Genomic DNA, 19,276 nt, shown 5'->3' on the forward strand with positions numbered 1-19,276 from the left:
TGTTTATTAAATTGACTGTATAGGCAGAATTGTGCCTTAATAATTAACAGATGTTCATCTTTCACAATTTCAGGGCTAACCTAAACTGAATTTGAGGCACAATTGATGTTTTGAAAAAAAATATTAAGGTTGAAAAAAGAAAATGTACTAACTATTTTTCCTCATATTTGCTATTTTAAAGATTAAATTCTAAAGTGGATTTATGTTTTAATATTTTGTACTAATTAAAATTAATGAAAGCTATTTCAAGATGCAATTATAGTTCCAAAAGTGGTTCAAAAATTAGTGTTCCTTTCCTTTTCAAATGCTTGATATTAAACAGATCCTTCTCTCACTGCAATGGAGAACCCTGATGCTATTCTTAGTACAAGCACTGATGAGACATAAAAGCATACAGAATACAGACATGAATTTTAGAAGCTGTTTTACCTAACTGAAGTATCTAAGAATAGTCTTAAGAATATTTTTGTAGTGAGACTATTTAAATTGACTGTTAGCAAATTTTGAGCACATTATGCATTATTATTAACTGTAGTTACCATGCTGTGTGTTAGGTCTCCAACACAAACTGAAAGATTATTCCTTTGACCAACATCTCCCCTTTCCCCACACCTCTTCATACCTGATAAGAAAACATCTACTCTTTTTTTTAATGAGTTCAACATTTTTAGAGAAGGAAAACATGGGTGAAACCAAATGACATCTACCACGTGGAATAAGCCAGAAAGCAAATATTATTACCATTTTTAAAAAAGCAAACTTGAGACTCAGGCATTTGTCAAGGTACATAAGCATTTCCTAAGAAGTGCCAGAGCTGGATTCAGAATTGATTAGTGACACCACAGTTCTAGCCACTTTCTCTTTTCCAGCATCTCTTCTGAGGTCAACAAATGCTTTGTTTGAAATGGGAATTGATGTTTGAGCCCCCAGTGTATGTTCACAAAAGCCATATTTATATTGTTTTGGTCTTTCCTTTATATATTAACTCAGAACATTCATTGTGCCTTTTGGTTACAACCAAGACCTCTATGATAGTGGGTGGAAATTTGTGTTTTGAGGCCTAGGTATTCCAATTTCGTAACATAAAGAACAAACTTGTGATCTCCTCCTCCAGCAGCCTGTCAGTCTTTTCATGTACCAGAATCCTAAGTATATGGGATAATTAAGGCAATTTAATAAAACATTTTAAGTATGTTTCTGAATAACACAACTTAATAGAGTTATAGCTACTTTATGAATACTAAACATTAAATATTACAAATTATCATACAGAAAATTTACTTCTCAGGGTCACCAGTAACTTGTATAACATAGTTGTATAAATGGAAGGCATATGACCCATAATTGAAAACTTCCACAATAGACAATTCTATGGGCTTAAATAAACCAATTATCCCTATTTCTCCTTGTCCTCAGTGTTTCTATAAAAAACACATGGGGGAACTGGGCTTGTGGCTCAGTGGTAGAGCATTTGCCTTGCATACATGAGACACTGGTTTTGATATTCAGTACCACATTAAAAAGAAAAGAAAACACATTATGGGATACACATTAGAAATTAAAAAAAAAAAAAAAGAATTGTTGGGTGCTGTGACACATGCCTGAAATCTTAGTGGCTCAGGAGGCTGAGGCAGGAGGATCACAAGTTCAAAGCCAGCTTCAGCAAAAATTGAGGCACTAAGCCACTAGTGAGACCCAGTCTCTAAATAAAATACAGAATAGGGTTGCAATGTGGCTCAGTGGTTGAGTGCCCCTGAGTTCAATGGTATCCCCCCCCCAAATTAAAATAAACTAATACAGCTATTTGATAATAGCCACTAACCATTTTATTCCATGAAAATTACCTCTACCTTGGTTTCATGATACTTGGTTTTTCTATATGTCAATATTTCTGATTTCTAATTTTCCTCCTCCTCACTGCTCCATAGTTTTATACACTATCCAACTAAGGATTCTGAGATATAAAACTTGAAATTATATGCTTACTTAAACCCTGTTTTTTATTATTGTATCCAATATGCCTTACACTAGAGCTTAATATATATATTTATTGAACTCAGTCACAGGTATTCTCAATATGGAATCATCCTTTTCACTTTGCATAAACTCCATCTTGTGCAATTTTATTTATATTGCCTATGTCAATAATGTTTGTCCTTAACTGCTACTTTACCCTTACTATATATGTTAATGTTTATGGACATATACCTTGTCTTTCTTCATGGATTACAATCTGTTAAGAGGGAGAGGCATTTAGAGTATAGTTTATTTAATACCTAGAACTACATCTGAGTATATTAAATGGGTGTAGTTCAGAGAAATGTTTTGATAATCCCACAGAGGCAAAATGGACGCCCCCACCCAAAATTTGGTTCTGATGATGTCACACATGTGAAAAGAAGGTCTGATGAGACTTTTGGAGAATAAGGTGGGCTCTCAAACAGTCCCATTAATGGTTTAGGGGAGCAGAGAGCATGAAATATCTTGGCTTTTATTGTGATTGGGGAGGGGATGGATAAGGTTTACTATGCAGAGGGAATATAAACTGCACACTGGCATGAAATTTTTGATGACTTAAACATGCCTTTCTTCAGTCACAATTTAAACTTGTTAAAGTAACCTGTAACTTGTAATTATGGTTGGCATGGAGATGGAAGTTTCTTGGAATTCTTTGTCTAATAGCCCTGTGTTGTATATTAGAGAGAAGTTATGTGTATATTGGTCAGCGTAAATATGGGACATCAGGAATTATGAAGGTTATAAGGAGTGTTTTAAAGAGTCTTGTATTGTGGCTTTAGTGTGTGAAAAGATATGTGACCTTGAATTTAATTTCCTATGAGTCAGGAGATTTGCAGAGATCTTGACCTCACAGTAGGCAATCTGTTTGCTTTCATCAGCTAGGCCAAATAGCCAGACCACAGACAATAGCCCAGAAGTCTATAAAAATGTGTAAATGAAGCCGACTATTATCTAAGACATCTGCTGCTAATATGATTCTCTGAAAGTTTGACCCATCTGTGCTGATCTTTTAGTCCTGTCCTTTACTAGGGATGTGATTTTCCTGCAAGTTTTATCATATTTAATAGTAATACTGTCATCTATACAATGTCCACTAAATTGATTCCAAGAAACTCCCTAAGTAGGCAAAGGATCTGAGATAAGGATGACCTGCTCATCATCACTGTGGCATCCAACAAAGCAGCCCTTCCTGTAGGTGGAACAAGTTTGGCCCTGTTCTGTATGTCCATTTTCCTTTTATCAAGCAGAGCTTGGTGGCCATGCTGAACTTTCAGGGTGCTGAAGCATAATGAGCCACTGAGTGCATACATCTTTGAAGGGCTTAAATTTTATATTGGATAGTCAGAAGTTCCTGTGATCCTATTTAGTCAAAGTGATTCTCAGTGTCAAAGATTTAACCCAATTCAATTTATTATTCATGGCATCAGAACATCTATGCCTACTATGGAGTATTTTAGCACCATGATCAATTCATACAATGCAATTGTCCTGATGGTCAAGGTGAGGTATATCTACTGATCTTCACTCCCCACTCCAGGAATTGAACCCAAGGGTATTTAGCCACTGAGTCATATCCTCAGCCCTTTTAAAAAATACTTTATTTAGAGACAGGGTCTCATTGCCTAGCCTGCTTTGAACTTGAGACCCACCTGGCTCAGCCTACTGAGCCACTGGGATTATTAGGCACCCGACCTGGCTAGTCTTTTACTTTATATTTAAAAAGCCCCCTCTCCCGCCTCCCAATAATATAGAAATTATCTTAATTTTAGTGCACGTTCCAAATTTAAGGAACTTTCTTTAAATTTAGTGCTGTCTCTATTCAAAACAGCAATTTGTGCCATAATTTAAGGCTCTGAAGATTTGCCTTCAGATGGAGATGATAAAGTTGTAATTTGGAACCCATGTTGTAGAGGCAAAAGTCACTTGTCTCCCTCTTTTTGTGTTATAAATTCTATTAGGAAATTAAGAGTTTCAAAGTGGAATAAATGACCTCCACTTTGTGCATTTTTTTTTACTTATTGTTGTTTATATTAGTGCATTATAGTTATATATAGTAGTGGGGGTTCCATTTTTTGTTTGTCTTTTGAATCTGTTTTTGTTGTTGCTGCTATTAATACCTGTTGTTGTGTATACATTGTGACCTTCTCTCTATTGTGCTCATATTTTTAAGCCTCTTCTCCCAGAGCTTCTCAAATTAGCATGCTCAGGGTTATGGGCCTCTCCAATATCAAAGGTTGCTTTATAAAGTTTAAGTTCCCTAGGTTTAAACTGTGTTTAAATTAATGTCTTGATTTTCAAAGTTACAAAATTGAAGTGGTAAGTTAATAGAGATTATACCTAATATAAATAAACCTTATATTTATAGACTTATATAGACAGAACCAAAAGACATCTAAGAGAACGCAGAGAGGAAGTATGTCATTTTTAGATGCAGATATGAGGTCAAGATTCAAATAACTTTCTTATTCCACCAAGTAATTAGCTTTTTAAAAAGCTATTGTTTGAGCTCAAAATTTTTTAATGACAATTACACTTTAAAATTTATAGAATTTATAGAATTTACAAAACTTTCATGATTTTTTTGTTAAATTTTTGGGAAAGTCAGCATAAGTATTAATGTTACTATTTTATAAGGCTCTCAGTTGATGTGTTCAAGGACATAAAACATTCACCTGATGTGGTTGAAATGACAGCCTGGTTATTTAATTCCAAATACAGCATTTTTTAGACTGTATGATTGCTTAATTATTTCTCTAATTCTGAAAATATGTATAAATACAAATATGTAAATACAAAACTATTATCAATCTTGGCTTTGATCATACGTTACATGAACATACCCAACTGAACTTTTCCAAATTGATAAAGCATATTTCTGTAGATATTTTTAATTAAAAAGAAAAATCCAGTGGACCTAGAATCACTAGCCATGTTAAATGTGGATTTGAATGTAGAAGCTTTGTCAAGTATTCTTATAATTTAACCTTTGTTTAATGGAAAACTTTAGATAGGGATTCTTTTATAAAATGTTACGCTGACACATCTTCAGTAATGTTATTTTCTTCAGCAACAATTTCGAATGTCTTCAATCATAAATCAGATAGCACCATTTTTTTTAAAGTATCATGAAGCCTATAAAACCATTCTTAAGGGAGTCATGAATCGAGATTGCAAATAGTCGCTTTCAGACTACTAGGTGAATTGATTTATTTTAAAATACCACTTTGTTCCATAGATTGCTCAATAACCTATGACATAAGTAACTACTCAATAAAAAATTGAGAGGAAGTTGAGTCATTTTGTTGTATGTGTTTAGAAAAAACTGCTAGATACATTTGTGATTCTGACACTTTCTACCTTTCTAAAAACCATAAAGTAACCAGGCTATTTTATGCATAAGAAATATTTTCTTATTTAATGTTTTAGTTCTTATTTGCAAAGAGATCTTTTAATCTTTTTCCATCATTTTAAGTTTAACAGTTACTTGGAAAATTATATGCCTTTAATCAGTTAGGTTTTTATGTATAAATCAAGGAAACAAGTAGAAAATGACTTCACAAGGGCCTTCATTATGCTAGACCTTAAGTTAAGAGCTCCTTGAACAACCAGAAATTAAGAAGAGCAATGAGGCCTCAAGCTGTTTTAAACCTGATGCTGCACTTAGATGTATGTTCTTACCCGTGAGTCCTCGACACACCTGAACTCCATACTTCTGGTGTTTGAAGTGTAAAATATTATGTCAAATAAAATGAAAGCATTTTATGAGTCAAAAAAGTTAATCCTTTAAATTAATAAGAAAATTGCTGGAATAGGTTATGAAAAAAATAATGTATATTCTTAGACATATTCTATAAAACATATGCAAATATATTTTCCATTAATATTAATTTCTGATTTTTTCACATTAATGATTATGTTAGGCTACTGACAATAAAAATACAAAAAAAAGTTAAACCAGATCCTAATTATCCACAGAAATTTTAGAGAATAATCCACAGAAACGGTACAGTATAATAAGCATCCAATTTCACTTTATATACTTTTTCTCTTCTTCAGATTCACTAAACTAAAAATGTGATTATAACACTATGATTTATTGTGAAATATAGTCAGATTCAGAGAAAACTGCACCAAAAATTTATTCTTTCTCCTTTTAATATCCATTTTCCATGGTTACATCACCCCCATAATTTTTTTCTTTTTATTTTACTCATTTTATTATTCTTTCATAAAACCCCATAAGCCATACAATTAACTAATATTTATTGAGCATTTTCTCTGTCAGGCATTATATTGTATGCTTTTCTTCTATTATCTCTTTGATATTCTCAGAAAAAAAGGTAGGCAAAGTAATAATATAATTGCCATTTTTTAAGATGGGGAAAATGGAATAATCTTAGCATTTGCATGATGTAATCAAGAATACAAGGCTTTTAAGTAATAGAACTGGTATTTAAACCCAGGTCTACCTGAGGCTAGAACCCCTGCTTTTAACTATTCTATCATTCTGATTCTCAGTTCAGGAAAAGGTCCTAAGATGAAGTCAGCATTGAATTTCCCCTACTACATTTCAACTAGATCACAATGTCATGCTCAAAACAGAGCAAAGACACAAGCAGACAATGAATGACATCAGAAAACTAAAATGTATAAATAGACCTCTTTTTAAAACACACACACACATTCAATACCATTAATAGGATAACTAATGTTTATTGAAGTTATTGAAATTATGGATTATAATTTTTATTTTCATATTAATATTATTTTATGTAGAAGTTAGAATTGACATGTTTTCTTTATATATTAATGAATTATATTAATTTTCACAAGACTTCTGTAGGGTTGAAGATGAGTCTTACTATTCTCATTTAATGAGGAGGCTATTCATTTTTGTTATAAAAAGAGATCTGGGAAATATCTCAAGTAGCACTCAAATTTGTGTATCTTAGCTTACACAAATTGAGTTTACTTTTCATTATGTGATTTTGGAAGGATGAAAAAAAGGAATACACATACCAAATATGTGAAGAACAATCTTACATGTTTTTAGTTTTGATTACTTAAAATTAATCCCCAGACTATTCTCAATCCTTTTTTATCTAGTTAAGATGAAATTTACCAAGAGATGCTACTTATTTTATGAGTTTATTGAAAAATGTATGTGCAATTCTCAATGATTTTTTATGTAAATCATGGTATTTCCTTCTTTGGAGATTTCAAAATGATGACAAAACTCCATTTAATGTTGTTTAACCAATGTGTTAATAAATTTCAGTTCATAATTTGTATGTATACTTTATATCCTGCCTGATACACATGACCAAGGAGACCCATTTACAAAGACAAGTCATGTTTCAACCCCTGCTTGAAAGAGAAACATATTATTACCCTCCTCTCTAAAATACTTATTAGTTTATTATTTCATCATTTTCATTATAAGTGACATTATATTAACTTAACATTCTGAGTATTTGGTTTGGAGAAATTATTATTTTTACACATTTGTAGGAAATCAAATTATTACTAAAAGAGAACTACAGTGTCCAAAATCACTTCAAATAAATTTAAAACTATGGTATAACTTTGCAAAGAGGTGTTAAATATAAGTGAACTAATATATTTTAATGTCTGGCAAAAGTACATATAAATTGCTGAGCAAAGATTGATATGCTTTATTGGTAATATATATTATTCAAGAGTTTGTCTTGTACTTCCACAGAAGAGGATTTTCATTATAATATAATGAAATAAATTCTCAAGTAGGTGAGAATAGAGTTAAGACTTATAAAAGTATCCATTTTTGCAAGACCAAGGTATTTAAATTTTGTGTTCAAATTTTTTTAATGCTTCCACTTAAGTTTTGCTAATAAAATATGATTTATAAAATTTTTAATCAAATAACCTGTCATAAATATATGAACGTTAGATAAATTATTTTGATGTCACTCTAATATAGCACTGTTTCATAACAGAAATGTGAAAGAATATTTGAATTTTTGTTTGAATTTTAATGTGAGGTAATTTCCTCGCTTGTTACTAAATGAGTTGTATGTAAAGCGGTGACTGAGCCTCTATGATTTATATCTAATTTAAAGGGTTTTATTGGATCTACTTCCTGACCTTACTTAAGCTGGTAATTTAAATTCTATTACTTTGAAAACCAGCAATAAATGTATGTTATAGCTGGAGTATAAGCTTCCATCCAAAGAAGAGAATGCAGCAGATTCATGAATGTAGCTCTTAGGTACAACAGAATTTAGGAAGCTGTTCATTTGCATGTGTATGCTTTTAGGAAGTCAGTCTTTTTGCTTTGATGGGTGTTGCATTTCATATGACTCCCTGGTATGGTGTTGAAAGAGTAACTTTTACTTGTGGAGGAGAGACTCTTACAGTAAAAATCGGATTTGGTAGTAAAAGAGTAAGTCAGAATAGGCATTGTGAGTTTGTTCATAGTTTTTCTCTCCTGTGGAGAATAAACTGGTTTAAGTTTTAGTCGTGATTCTACAAAGCATTTGTGAAATATTACTATTTACAACACACTTTTACTTAGAATGTTTCCTGAAATGTTTCAGTATTTTAATCAGAAAAGCATTTTATATGATAAATAATGTAGCAGGAGTTAAAAAATGCATTTTTTTATCTTCTCTTGGGGCATATGAGTTAAAAAAAATCCTCATTTTATAAAGTTTATGCCAGTGTCACCTTTAGAAAGAGCAATAATTTTAAAACGTTCAGATATTAATAATTCTAATAAAACAACTTTTGTAAAAGTCATTTAAATTGCATGTTAAATACTTGTAGAAGATTTAGAAAATTCTCCTACAAGGACTATATTTGAATGCAGTAATAAAATAATTAGGTTTTTTTGTTTTTGTATTTCAAGCAACTGCATACCAGCTGTCTTTTGTAACTAAAAAACACGTTGGGGGAAAAATAAATCTTTTCACAAAAACTTCTATTGGAAGATGTAGATATTTTATGTAGTTCATAACTAAGTTCAAGAAACTATACTTTCTGTAATGCTTTTAGTAAATGACAATTAAAATCAATGGTTATGATTTTGCTCCTTCTACAGAAACTCTCATGAGTAAATATATCACTGTGCCAAGATTTAGCAAATTAATCTTATTTCAGTGCAGGCAATGATCATTCCTAAAATGTCTAATTATTGATATTTATCTTCTTTAAAGTCCCAAATATCTATCAGTGTGGAAGATTGGGAAGACACCAAAGACTCCAAAGAGCAAGGCCACCACCGAAGTAACCACCGCAACTCCACCTCCAGTGACCAGTCCGACCACCCCTTGCTGCGGAGAAAGAGCATGCAGTGGGCCCGGAGGCTAAGCAGAAAGGGTCCCAAGCACTCGGGTAAAACAGCTGAAAAAATAACCCAGCAGCGACTGAACCTCTACAGAAGGTCAGAAAGACAAGAGTTGGCTGAACTTGTGAAAAATAGAATGAAACACTTGGGTCTTTCTACAGTGGGATATGGTATGCTCTTTAAAACTATATGGACTTGTGATTTCTTGCCATTAATAGTTATCAAGTTGATTCTAATTTAGTAAAGAATTGCGTTTTTGTTTCACAGTTCTGTTCCTGGGGACTAGTGACACATACCTAATTTCCCATGGAAAATTTAACTGATAATAATGAAAGTAAAATGCTAAAAATCTTAGGTATTTATTAGGTTCACTGGGCATTATTCTGAACCCATTATATTACCTTGATTTTAATTTTTACAAAAAATTCTTAGTCTACTCTGTTTCCATTTTAGAGGTTAAAAAAAAATTAAGTAACTTGCTAATTCACTTGTTAATGGCAGGCATTTATATCTAGGTCTTTCTGGCTCAAAAGTTTTCCTCATACAACCACACACACATTTTCTCCTGTCTCCTGAGATGACATGAATAGGCAAGTGACTGTAGCAGTCATAGATGAATCATAATGTTCTCATGAATTGTGTTTAAATTCTTGTGGTAACAGAAACAAAGTCTTCAAAACCTTTACTTTTTAAGCTTAACTAATGCTTTGTCTCATGTACTACAATTGGTCTTGATTGTTGGGTTTCTATGTTGATCTGTGATTATCAAACAGACCACATAGAAAAGCTTAAATAAATACTTCAGTGATAACTTCAAATATATCATTTATTACTGTGTGAAATTTATTTTAAAAGAAATTTGGTCAACTCATAGAAAAGCCCAATGATAAATAAGGCTTTTATTTACATATACCTTGGGTAAACCAGGAGCCAAGATATTGTCAATATCATTTATTAAAACCGCAACTTGAGACAGTGTTCATAGGGAGAAATTTTAATCCTTGAATTAGAGTTTAGGAGAAGTGGCCAATATTTATTTGAACAAAGAAAAAACTGTACTGAGCCATGTATATTTTCATAACCCTCATATCTGAACAGATTGGTGCTTCATTTTTACCCTTGAAGAAGCTGAAGATCTGACTGAGGACACACAGTTGAAATGTGTTGGAGTTAGGATTCCATATTCAGTTGAAATTCATAATAATATTTCACTTATTTAAATGAAGTACAGATTTTTCTGTGGTCAGTAATTTTAATATAACCACATTTAGTGCCTTACATTAAGAAGTAAATGAAAAGAAAACAATAGTCCTCATATTAGAAATTCACTAATAGCTATTTGCCAATTTGATGATATTAAGTATGCTTAAATTTTTATAGGATAAAATCCTATATTTATGTATCAGCTAAGATTAAGCTACTTTTTCTTTCAATGAGAAGTTCTAGTAAATGATTGCTTGTCCAAAGTTCCAGGTGTGTTTCAAGAGTAGTATTACCTCATGCTGGTCCTGTAAGCAGTGTGGCAGAAACAGTTTGATTCTTGGAGACATAAAAATGCATGACCTGAATGCATAGGAGAATCATTAGGAAAAATATTATGCTTCTGCAAATGGAACTTTAAACAGGCACCTTGGATTTTTTAATTCTCTATAATTTATTTCTATTATAATTTGCCAATTTTATGCTCAATAATTCTTACAGATGGAAGAGATTCTGTCCACATTTTTCTTTCTTTCGTCCTTACTCTCTCCCCTCCATCAGTCCATCTATTCATAGACACATTAATCAATTCTACACTCATGTACCAAATACCTGTAATTGGACAGTTGTTATAAAAACAGCTTCTAGACTTTTCCACTTATTTATAATTCACTATAATTTACCAATTTGACAGCCCATCGGATGGCCATCTCAGTATCAGTAATTGTTCTAAGCATTAGAAATAGAACAATGTCTATTCTGACAAGACCTTTGCATTTATAAAGTTCATATTCTAATATCAGGCCAGAAAAAAATTTTTCCTCTCTGAACCCATTTTCTCATCTGTGAAGCAAAAATAATAATGATATCTTTATTTTAGGTTTGTTTTAAGGGACATGGGATAATGATAAACAAAAAGCTTAGTCAGCTATGGCTTTCACCAACTAAAATAACTATACTGCATATTTGTTTAATTACTATATTTATGACTGAACTTTACACACAAAAGTAAGAGATTGGGGCCCACCTCCATAGAAAAAAAAAATGTTTTGCCTCTTTGGTGGCTTTGATTTACCACAAGACATAACATGACTTTGTTTAAGCAGGCCTGGCTGCTTGGCACAATTAAACAGATTACTTTGACTCACTGGATATAGGATGTAAGGAGTGGAAAAATAAAGAATCAAAAGAAAATTATTTGGGCTCTCATTGGAACCGCTGAGTGTGCACTGGTGGTAGTGACAGAGATATATTTACAACATATATTTTGGACTGAACATAATGCATTTAGAGAGTGATAGAAAATTACTAATGGAGTGAATCTGTTAAAAATCTGGATTTTCTTTTTTTGGTTTGATGTTCAAGACAGAGAAATACAATGTATATGTATGCTACAGTTTGTATTCATGAGCATATAGATTTTAATTAAAGCTGTTAGGAGTAGATAAAATAACCCGCATGTTAAGGACTATTAGAGAATCTCAAATACCCACATTTTTTTTAAATGTTAAGGGAAAAAAGAGTCTAGAACTGATTTTCCCCCCAAATATGTGTAGTATAATAGTATACTATCATTTTGTTGTACGTTTTATTATGACTTTGATCTTTATGCCTTCAGAAGACCCTGTGGGACCTGGGTTTTCCAGAGCCATCTTTTAGACTGGATTCCTCTCAGCATAGATAACTTCATTTGTTGCCCAAAATGCTGCACAAATATAATTTTCTGTGTCTTCATGATGTAAAGAAATGTTCAAAATGCTCCACCATTTACTTTCTTGCTAACATTTCAGTGAATGACTTTACCTCTTCCTATCATGAAATCACTCAACTTCCTGTCAAAATATGTACAAGTTTACAGCATTTGAAAATATACATTTTTCTTGCATTTCCAAGTTTCTAAGCAAAGGGATTGTTCCTTTTCCTTTATTTTCAATTTTTTCACTAGTGATGCAAGAGGGAACCTCTTTAAACTGCCTCTGGAATTTTTTGTCAGGATATTAATCACCTTTGATAGATTTTTTTTTCTTTCTAAATGAATAAATGCTTCTACCCAGAATAAGTCAACTCTCTAAGAATCTTCAGTTTCTTTCAGTAGGAAGTAATACTTTGACACAATAATCAAAATTTAGAGATGCTCATTTTTACTGGATTTGACATTGTTTCAAATTTTCCTCAATGGAGAGATTTAAAATTAGATTTGTGTGCGTGTGTGGTGCTGAGTATTGAACCCAGGTTCTTGTGCATGCAAGGCAAGCACTCTACCAACTAAGCTATATTCCCATCCCCCTAAAATTCCATAGATAAGATTGATTGATGGATGTAAAATAGGCGTTCGCTCAGATATTACAATTGAATTCAGGGCTACATGTGCAGTAAATGGCTTCATACACATATCTCTTTGTATCTTCCCAGCATATCTTTGGGATATATTAAAAAAAGTGAGATTACCAAATTAAAGATTAAATGTATATATAATTTTGCTTGTTGCCAAAATTTTCTTCCTTGGGTGTGTACCATCTTGCATTTCTACCAACAAAAATATGAGAGTTTCTGTTTGCTTAAAACCTTGTCAACAAAATATGAGGCTTTAGATGTTCTATCAATCTAATAGATAAAGAAAAGCATTGATATCTCAGTGTACCTTCTAATGATTGTGAAGTTGAATAGCTTTTCATGTGCTTAGGAACCATTTTCCATGAACTATTTATTTTCCTACCCAACTTTTATGGACATATTCTTTAGTATTTCTAGAGAGTACTTGAATATTAGGTATAATAATATTGTTTTATATAAGTATAAAACATACATGTATGTGTGTATATATATATATAATCTAATATATATCTATATATGTATATAAGGTAGAACTATATCTTTCAAACTTAGTCTTTCTTTTCTTCATTTAGTCTTTTTCAATATTATCAACATAATTGTCTATCATTTCCATTAATACTTTATTGATTTTGAGTAACAGAGAATTTTCCTCTTTTTCCAATTTAAAGAGGAAATCTCCCATTTCTTTCAGTAATTATTTGGTTCACATTTTTTATAAGTAAATATCTGAGTGTTTCAAATTTATCTTGATATATAGATATGAAAGTTAACAAATTTTAATTTTTAACATTCTTGTCCATATTTAGTTATACACCATTTATTAGAACACATTCTCCTCCAATGATTTTACCTCCTGCTTTTATCATATACTGAATTTATACACAAATTGGGCTTATTTCTAAACTTCTCTTATGTCTTATCTGCCTAGTCAGACAAAAGTGCTCACTGTTTTAAATGGCTTTATAGTATATTTTAATATCTGGTTCAGCAATAGGTATCTGCTCCTCTTCTTTTCAGTATTTCCTTAGTTTTTTTGAATGTTTATTCTTCTAAATAAATTTTATAATTAACTCTTTCCTTCTAGGTAAAAAAGCAAATATGATTCTTGTCCTTTACTTTTGACTGTGTCTTCCTGACTCCTTCAAAAATGAACTCTAGTAGTTAATCCTACTCTTCACAATCCTCATTCTTTTTTCTTTCTCCTACTTGCACTTGTAAGCAAGCAAGAGTTCTTTCTCTATCTTAACAGAACCATGTGCATACACATCTCTTTGTGCATGTACACATGCATGTGTACACAATGTCCCCAGTGTTCACGTTTTCTCTTATTTTCTTTATTTTATCAAATGAACCACCCTTTTTGTCTTTATAGCATCACCTCACATTGACTCTTCATACATTTCTTTTCTCCCCTTTTCAGAGAACTTTACAAAACGCAAATGATACTTACTTTTCTTGGTCAATATATGAGATCATCTTTTCCTGGATCCTCTTTCTTGGTCTTCAACATTGTGAACAATGTACTTGCATGGGAATCATCTACAAAATTTTCAAACATGTACAACTATGCTGCTCTGGAAGAGACATATTAGAAATTTAATTTTTATATTGTGTAAAAAATATTTTTATCTCAAACAGCAAATAAATTATGAAACAAATTTGAAAATTACTTAAAATTTTTTAAAAATGACCAATTTGCTGATATTTTCTTTCAAACAGTTGGTATTAATTTCAAAATACAAGTTGTTACTAATGTCATGAGGCATTCAAAATTGTCATAGCTGCTGAATCAAATATTGCCAGATTATCTTTACATTACCACAGGTTTTTTAAAAGTGAAAAATTACAACTTACACCAAATGCTATCTTGGACTTTCACTTACATAAATGCCATTTTATATGGCCTGACAATTTCATGATTGATTTCAGGGTTGAAAATTTGAGAAATGCTGGACTTTTTTTAATAAAGATATAACCAAGCTATAAAAGAGTCTCAACATTATCAAGTTCTTAAATTATGTCTCAGTACATTTTGAAATTTTGATGCATGAAATTTTGATGCTATAAATTATTGCTTTATAGCAATGAAGGAACTGATGGTCATTGAGGTAAAAATAGATGAATTCCCATAAAAGGACATGAAAGGAAAATTTAAGACCCAGGGCAAGATTTTGATAACTGTGATGCTTATAAAATGCTATATATGAATTCTTAACTGTGAAAGAGTGGAGGCACACTATTGTTTACCATTTGAGAGATAAATCAGAACTTGGAGACATGAAATGCCCTACCCAAGGTGATTAAACAGAAGGAACTGAAACCCTGATTATTGTTTTTTTTTTATTACTACCATTAAAATTTTGAATGTTTTCTCATGCAGGATCTCCCTCAACAGGTAGGATTGAAATTACTAAAAATAATAGAAATGCTCATGCATGTATTATCTAAGGTAAACAAACCTATCCTTAAGATTTTGATTAGATTACAAGTAGGCAATATTCTGCTAATAATTCCATAATACAAAATTTCTGAAAACCAAGATTTTATATAAATTTGGCACTAAAACTTCTTCAGAAAAAGAAACTGACCCAAACTGCTTGAAATTGTATCTCATATCTCATATATATATATATATATATATATATATATACATACACATACACACTATTTATTGTGATTATCATGTTCTACTGAACAAGTATAAATTTTCTGCTTCAGACTTTGCTGAGATGATACATAATGCATATTACATATCTAGTATTATGTTTTAAATCTGAAAGATTCAGTTCTGAACTGCTTGTCCCCAAAAGACTTTGAGGAATCCTGTGATATGGCAAAATAGCAAAAATGCCAGTCTTCAAATTCTACTTGCTTCTTATTGATTTTTTAAAATATGTTTTTTAGTTATCAATGGACCTTTATTTTTTTATTTACTTATATGTGGTTCTGAGGATCGAACCCAGTGCCTCACACATTCCAGGCAAGTTCGCTACCATTGAGCCACAGCCTCAGCCCCTTCTTATTGATTTTTAAAAGAATAATTTTCAGAATAGTTTTGAAAACCATTCACCTCAGTGTTCATGGAATTGTTAGTTGGCTCTGTGCTCTTGGACCAGGTACTATTTTTCTTTAAGAACCAGCAAATGAGGATAAATGGAATCTTCCCTAGGCTTGTGATATGATAGTTTTAATTGCCAAGGAGTAAAATTTATGTGATAAGATTTTTTTTAGCCAATGTACTTGTTATAGTTTAAAATTGGACTGCTCTCCCAAACGTCATATGTTCAAGTCTTGGTCCCCACTACATCAGTGTCCAGAGGTAGGGTTTGGGGAAAGTGATTAGATCATGAGTGCTCTGACCTCATGACCAGATTAATCTTTGATAGCTGAATGGACCACTGGAAGGTGGAAGAAACTGTAGCAGATGGGGCGTGGGTGATGGAAGGAGGTCAATGGGGGTCTTCCTTTAGTACTATGTCTTTGCCCTGGACCCTTCCCCACTCTCTAATTTGATCTCTTTGCTCCCTGCCTCCCATGATCTGAGCAGTTTTTCTCTGCCATACCCTTCTACATGATGTATGCCTCATATTAAGCCCAAAGCAATGGAGTCACCTGACTATGGATGGGAAACTCTGAAACTGTGAGGCTAAATAAATCTTTCTTCCTTGAAATTGTTCTCATCAGGTATTTTGGTCAATAGTGATGAAAAGCTGACTCTAACAATACTATACTGCCTTTGTGAATAATTGTTTTCGTTCTGTTAAAAACTAGCATTTTCTTAATATATTTAGGATGGCTCTCATATTCACTAAAATTACTTTTTAAAATCATTAACAGATTCATAATGGTAACTTATAGAATGGTAGATATTTTTAAAGTATTGATTGGCAAGTACATCTTCAATATGATTACCATTACATATGCTAGTCAATTTTACCTCAAATCTTTAAAAGTTTAGACTATTTCTAAAAGAAGAAATACTGAAGGAAACTAAGAGAAAAATTTTTTGAACAACAAAGAGGTAATTAATAGGATTTAGACATTATATCCACCAGAAAGTCTTATTTTTTGTACATTTATAATTTGCTTAAAGAAGTTAATAGATACACTGAAATTTTTCTGTAGCCAGCATGATGACTTAGTTTTAGTCATTGTCTAAAATTGGAAATTAAGTAAGCAAACTTACCAAGAAAGAATTGCTATTTCTACCCAAATTATGATAGGTATAATACTAAGGGTTGTGATAGTAATACCATCACCTGTTTTCATACTTTTCTAATTCACTGATGATTTTAAGATTAAAATTCCACAAAATTGAATTAATAACTGGAGTATGTTTGTCTAGTAAAAAATTCTTCACAGATTAGAAAAATTTATTTAATTAGAATAAATTATATAGAGTGAAGGCATCACAGCTATGTATTTCTTCTAGAATATTTTGCAATATTTCATAGCAAGAAGAAATAATATAAATACCTGACATAACTATGGTGACTGCATCAACAGTTTATTATTCCATGACAAATTGACTCTGGGGTTTTATTGCTTTTTTTTTTTTCGAGAAATATCATTTACTTTTTATCCAAGTGAATGAGTATATAATATTATGTAGATTCCCAGAAAACAATTTTGAGTTTTTCTGTATTTCCAGAAACCATTCTGACAAGCTTGAACTTAGAAAAAAAAGCTTTTATATGATAATATTGTTCTGTCTATAGAATATTAATTGAACAAAACAAACTAAGTTTTTCTTCTTAAAGAAGTGCTATAGGTTTCAAAAAGGGTAATTGCTAAATTGATGATTTATAGTAAATAAAATATTTAGGCAATGAATTTTCCGTATCTCTATTAATATTAAAATAATACTCTTGCTTCATGGAGTTGTATCATAATCTTCCTAGAACATTACTTTTTCTGAAATACCAATACTTTTACTTACCATCATCATTAACTTCATTGCACTTAATTACACCTATATTTTATCTTTACAATTGGAAATTCAAGTGTTGTGTTTTGGTATATGTGTAAGAAAAACATGACCAACTTGAGTAAAATATTTTTGTAACTGAGAAAAAATGTTAGCTGGTTGAGTGGACTTTTTGCTATTAACATTTTACTATTGGTTGTATAAATAAGCAGTCAACAAGAAAGTAAAGAATGAGCTATCTAAATGTACTAAAACAAAAAAAAGGCAAATTTCTTGTTCTGACAGTTATTCATGCTCTCAACTTAAATAATTAGAAAAAATATCAATCGTGTGCAATCACTGGAGAAAAGGAAGCTTTAACTTCCTTTGTTCTCCAAAGGAAGTGAATCAAATGAGGTAACCCATTCACAGGCTGGTAGTCAAGGAAGTTGACCCAAAATAAGAAAATAGAACCATAAACAAGCAGAAAAATCAATCACATGAAACATATACAGAAAACATGAGTATTAATGTAGTTATTACAATATATTCTGTATGTGGAGAAATTGAAGCTCCTAAAGGTGCATAATTCATTATTGGAAATAAAAATCTTCATGGGATTAACCTCGTAATGGCTACCACAGAAGATAATATAAAAATGCAAAAGCCATTATGATAGACTACCCAAAATGCATTGATGAGAGTGATGGGGGAAAAATAATGAAAAGTACAGTGTTAATTACCAATAGGATGAAATCAAGTTATCTTACATACATGCAGTTTTCATCCCAATAGGAGAGAGGAGAATGAATATTTGAAGAAATAATAATGGTAATTTTTTTGAATTTGATAACTTATATGCAAGAATAAAATTTATATTCAAGTAATATAACATTAAAAATAATTCTAAGACACAATATACAAAATTGTTGTAAATAAATGATAAAATATCTCAAAAGGAGTCAGAGGATTAAAAAAAACACTCTTTTTTTTAAAAAAAAAAAAAAAAAAAAGAAGAAGAAGAAATCTCTCAACAGACATCCTGTTAAAAATTTGGCAAATCCAAAAACCATAGAGAGACATCTTTGGAGTACTACCTAGTGTACCTAAAACAATATGGTCTACCTGGACATAAGTATTTATTATCACTCTCTAAAATGAAGGTAAATAAAGACAATTTCAGCAAATGCTAAGAGATTTCACTAGCGTATCTTTACTCTGAACAATGTTAAAGGACTTTGCTAAGACAGGATGTAAACAACGTTAGGTGGAAGTTTGGATTTATACCCACAAAATGATAAATGTGATATGAAAGATATCATATGGTGTGGTATCTCCCATCTTAAAACTTTATCTCGCTCCATTCTTCCCTCCTTCCCCCTGTTGGTCTTCATATCTTTTTCATTTCTATATACCTTCCCTCTTCCTTCCTATTTATTACTCCATAATAACCATCATCTCTCACCTACATTTCTGTTTCAAAAAAGCCTAAT

At 31.5% G+C, this 19,276-nt stretch overlaps 1 protein-coding gene across 3 annotated transcripts in view; it reads left to right on the forward strand.

Moving 5' to 3' along the window:
* Kcnt2 (potassium sodium-activated channel subfamily T member 2) overlaps positions 1–19,276 on the forward strand; it is a 375,357-nt gene that overhangs the window by 343,544 nt on the left and 12,537 nt on the right. For all 3 annotated transcript variants that reach the window (XM_026409552.2, XM_026409554.2, XM_026409555.2), the window contains one exon: positions 9,213–9,513. In XM_026409552.2, coding sequence (XP_026265337.1) covers positions 9,213–9,513 — 301 coding nt within the window. The remainder of the gene's footprint in view (positions 1–9,212; positions 9,514–19,276) is intronic.

This window comes from Urocitellus parryii, chromosome 9, assembly GCF_045843805.1.
Source record: "Urocitellus parryii isolate mUroPar1 chromosome 9, mUroPar1.hap1, whole genome shotgun sequence".
NCBI lineage: Eukaryota > Metazoa > Chordata > Mammalia > Rodentia > Sciuridae > Urocitellus > Urocitellus parryii.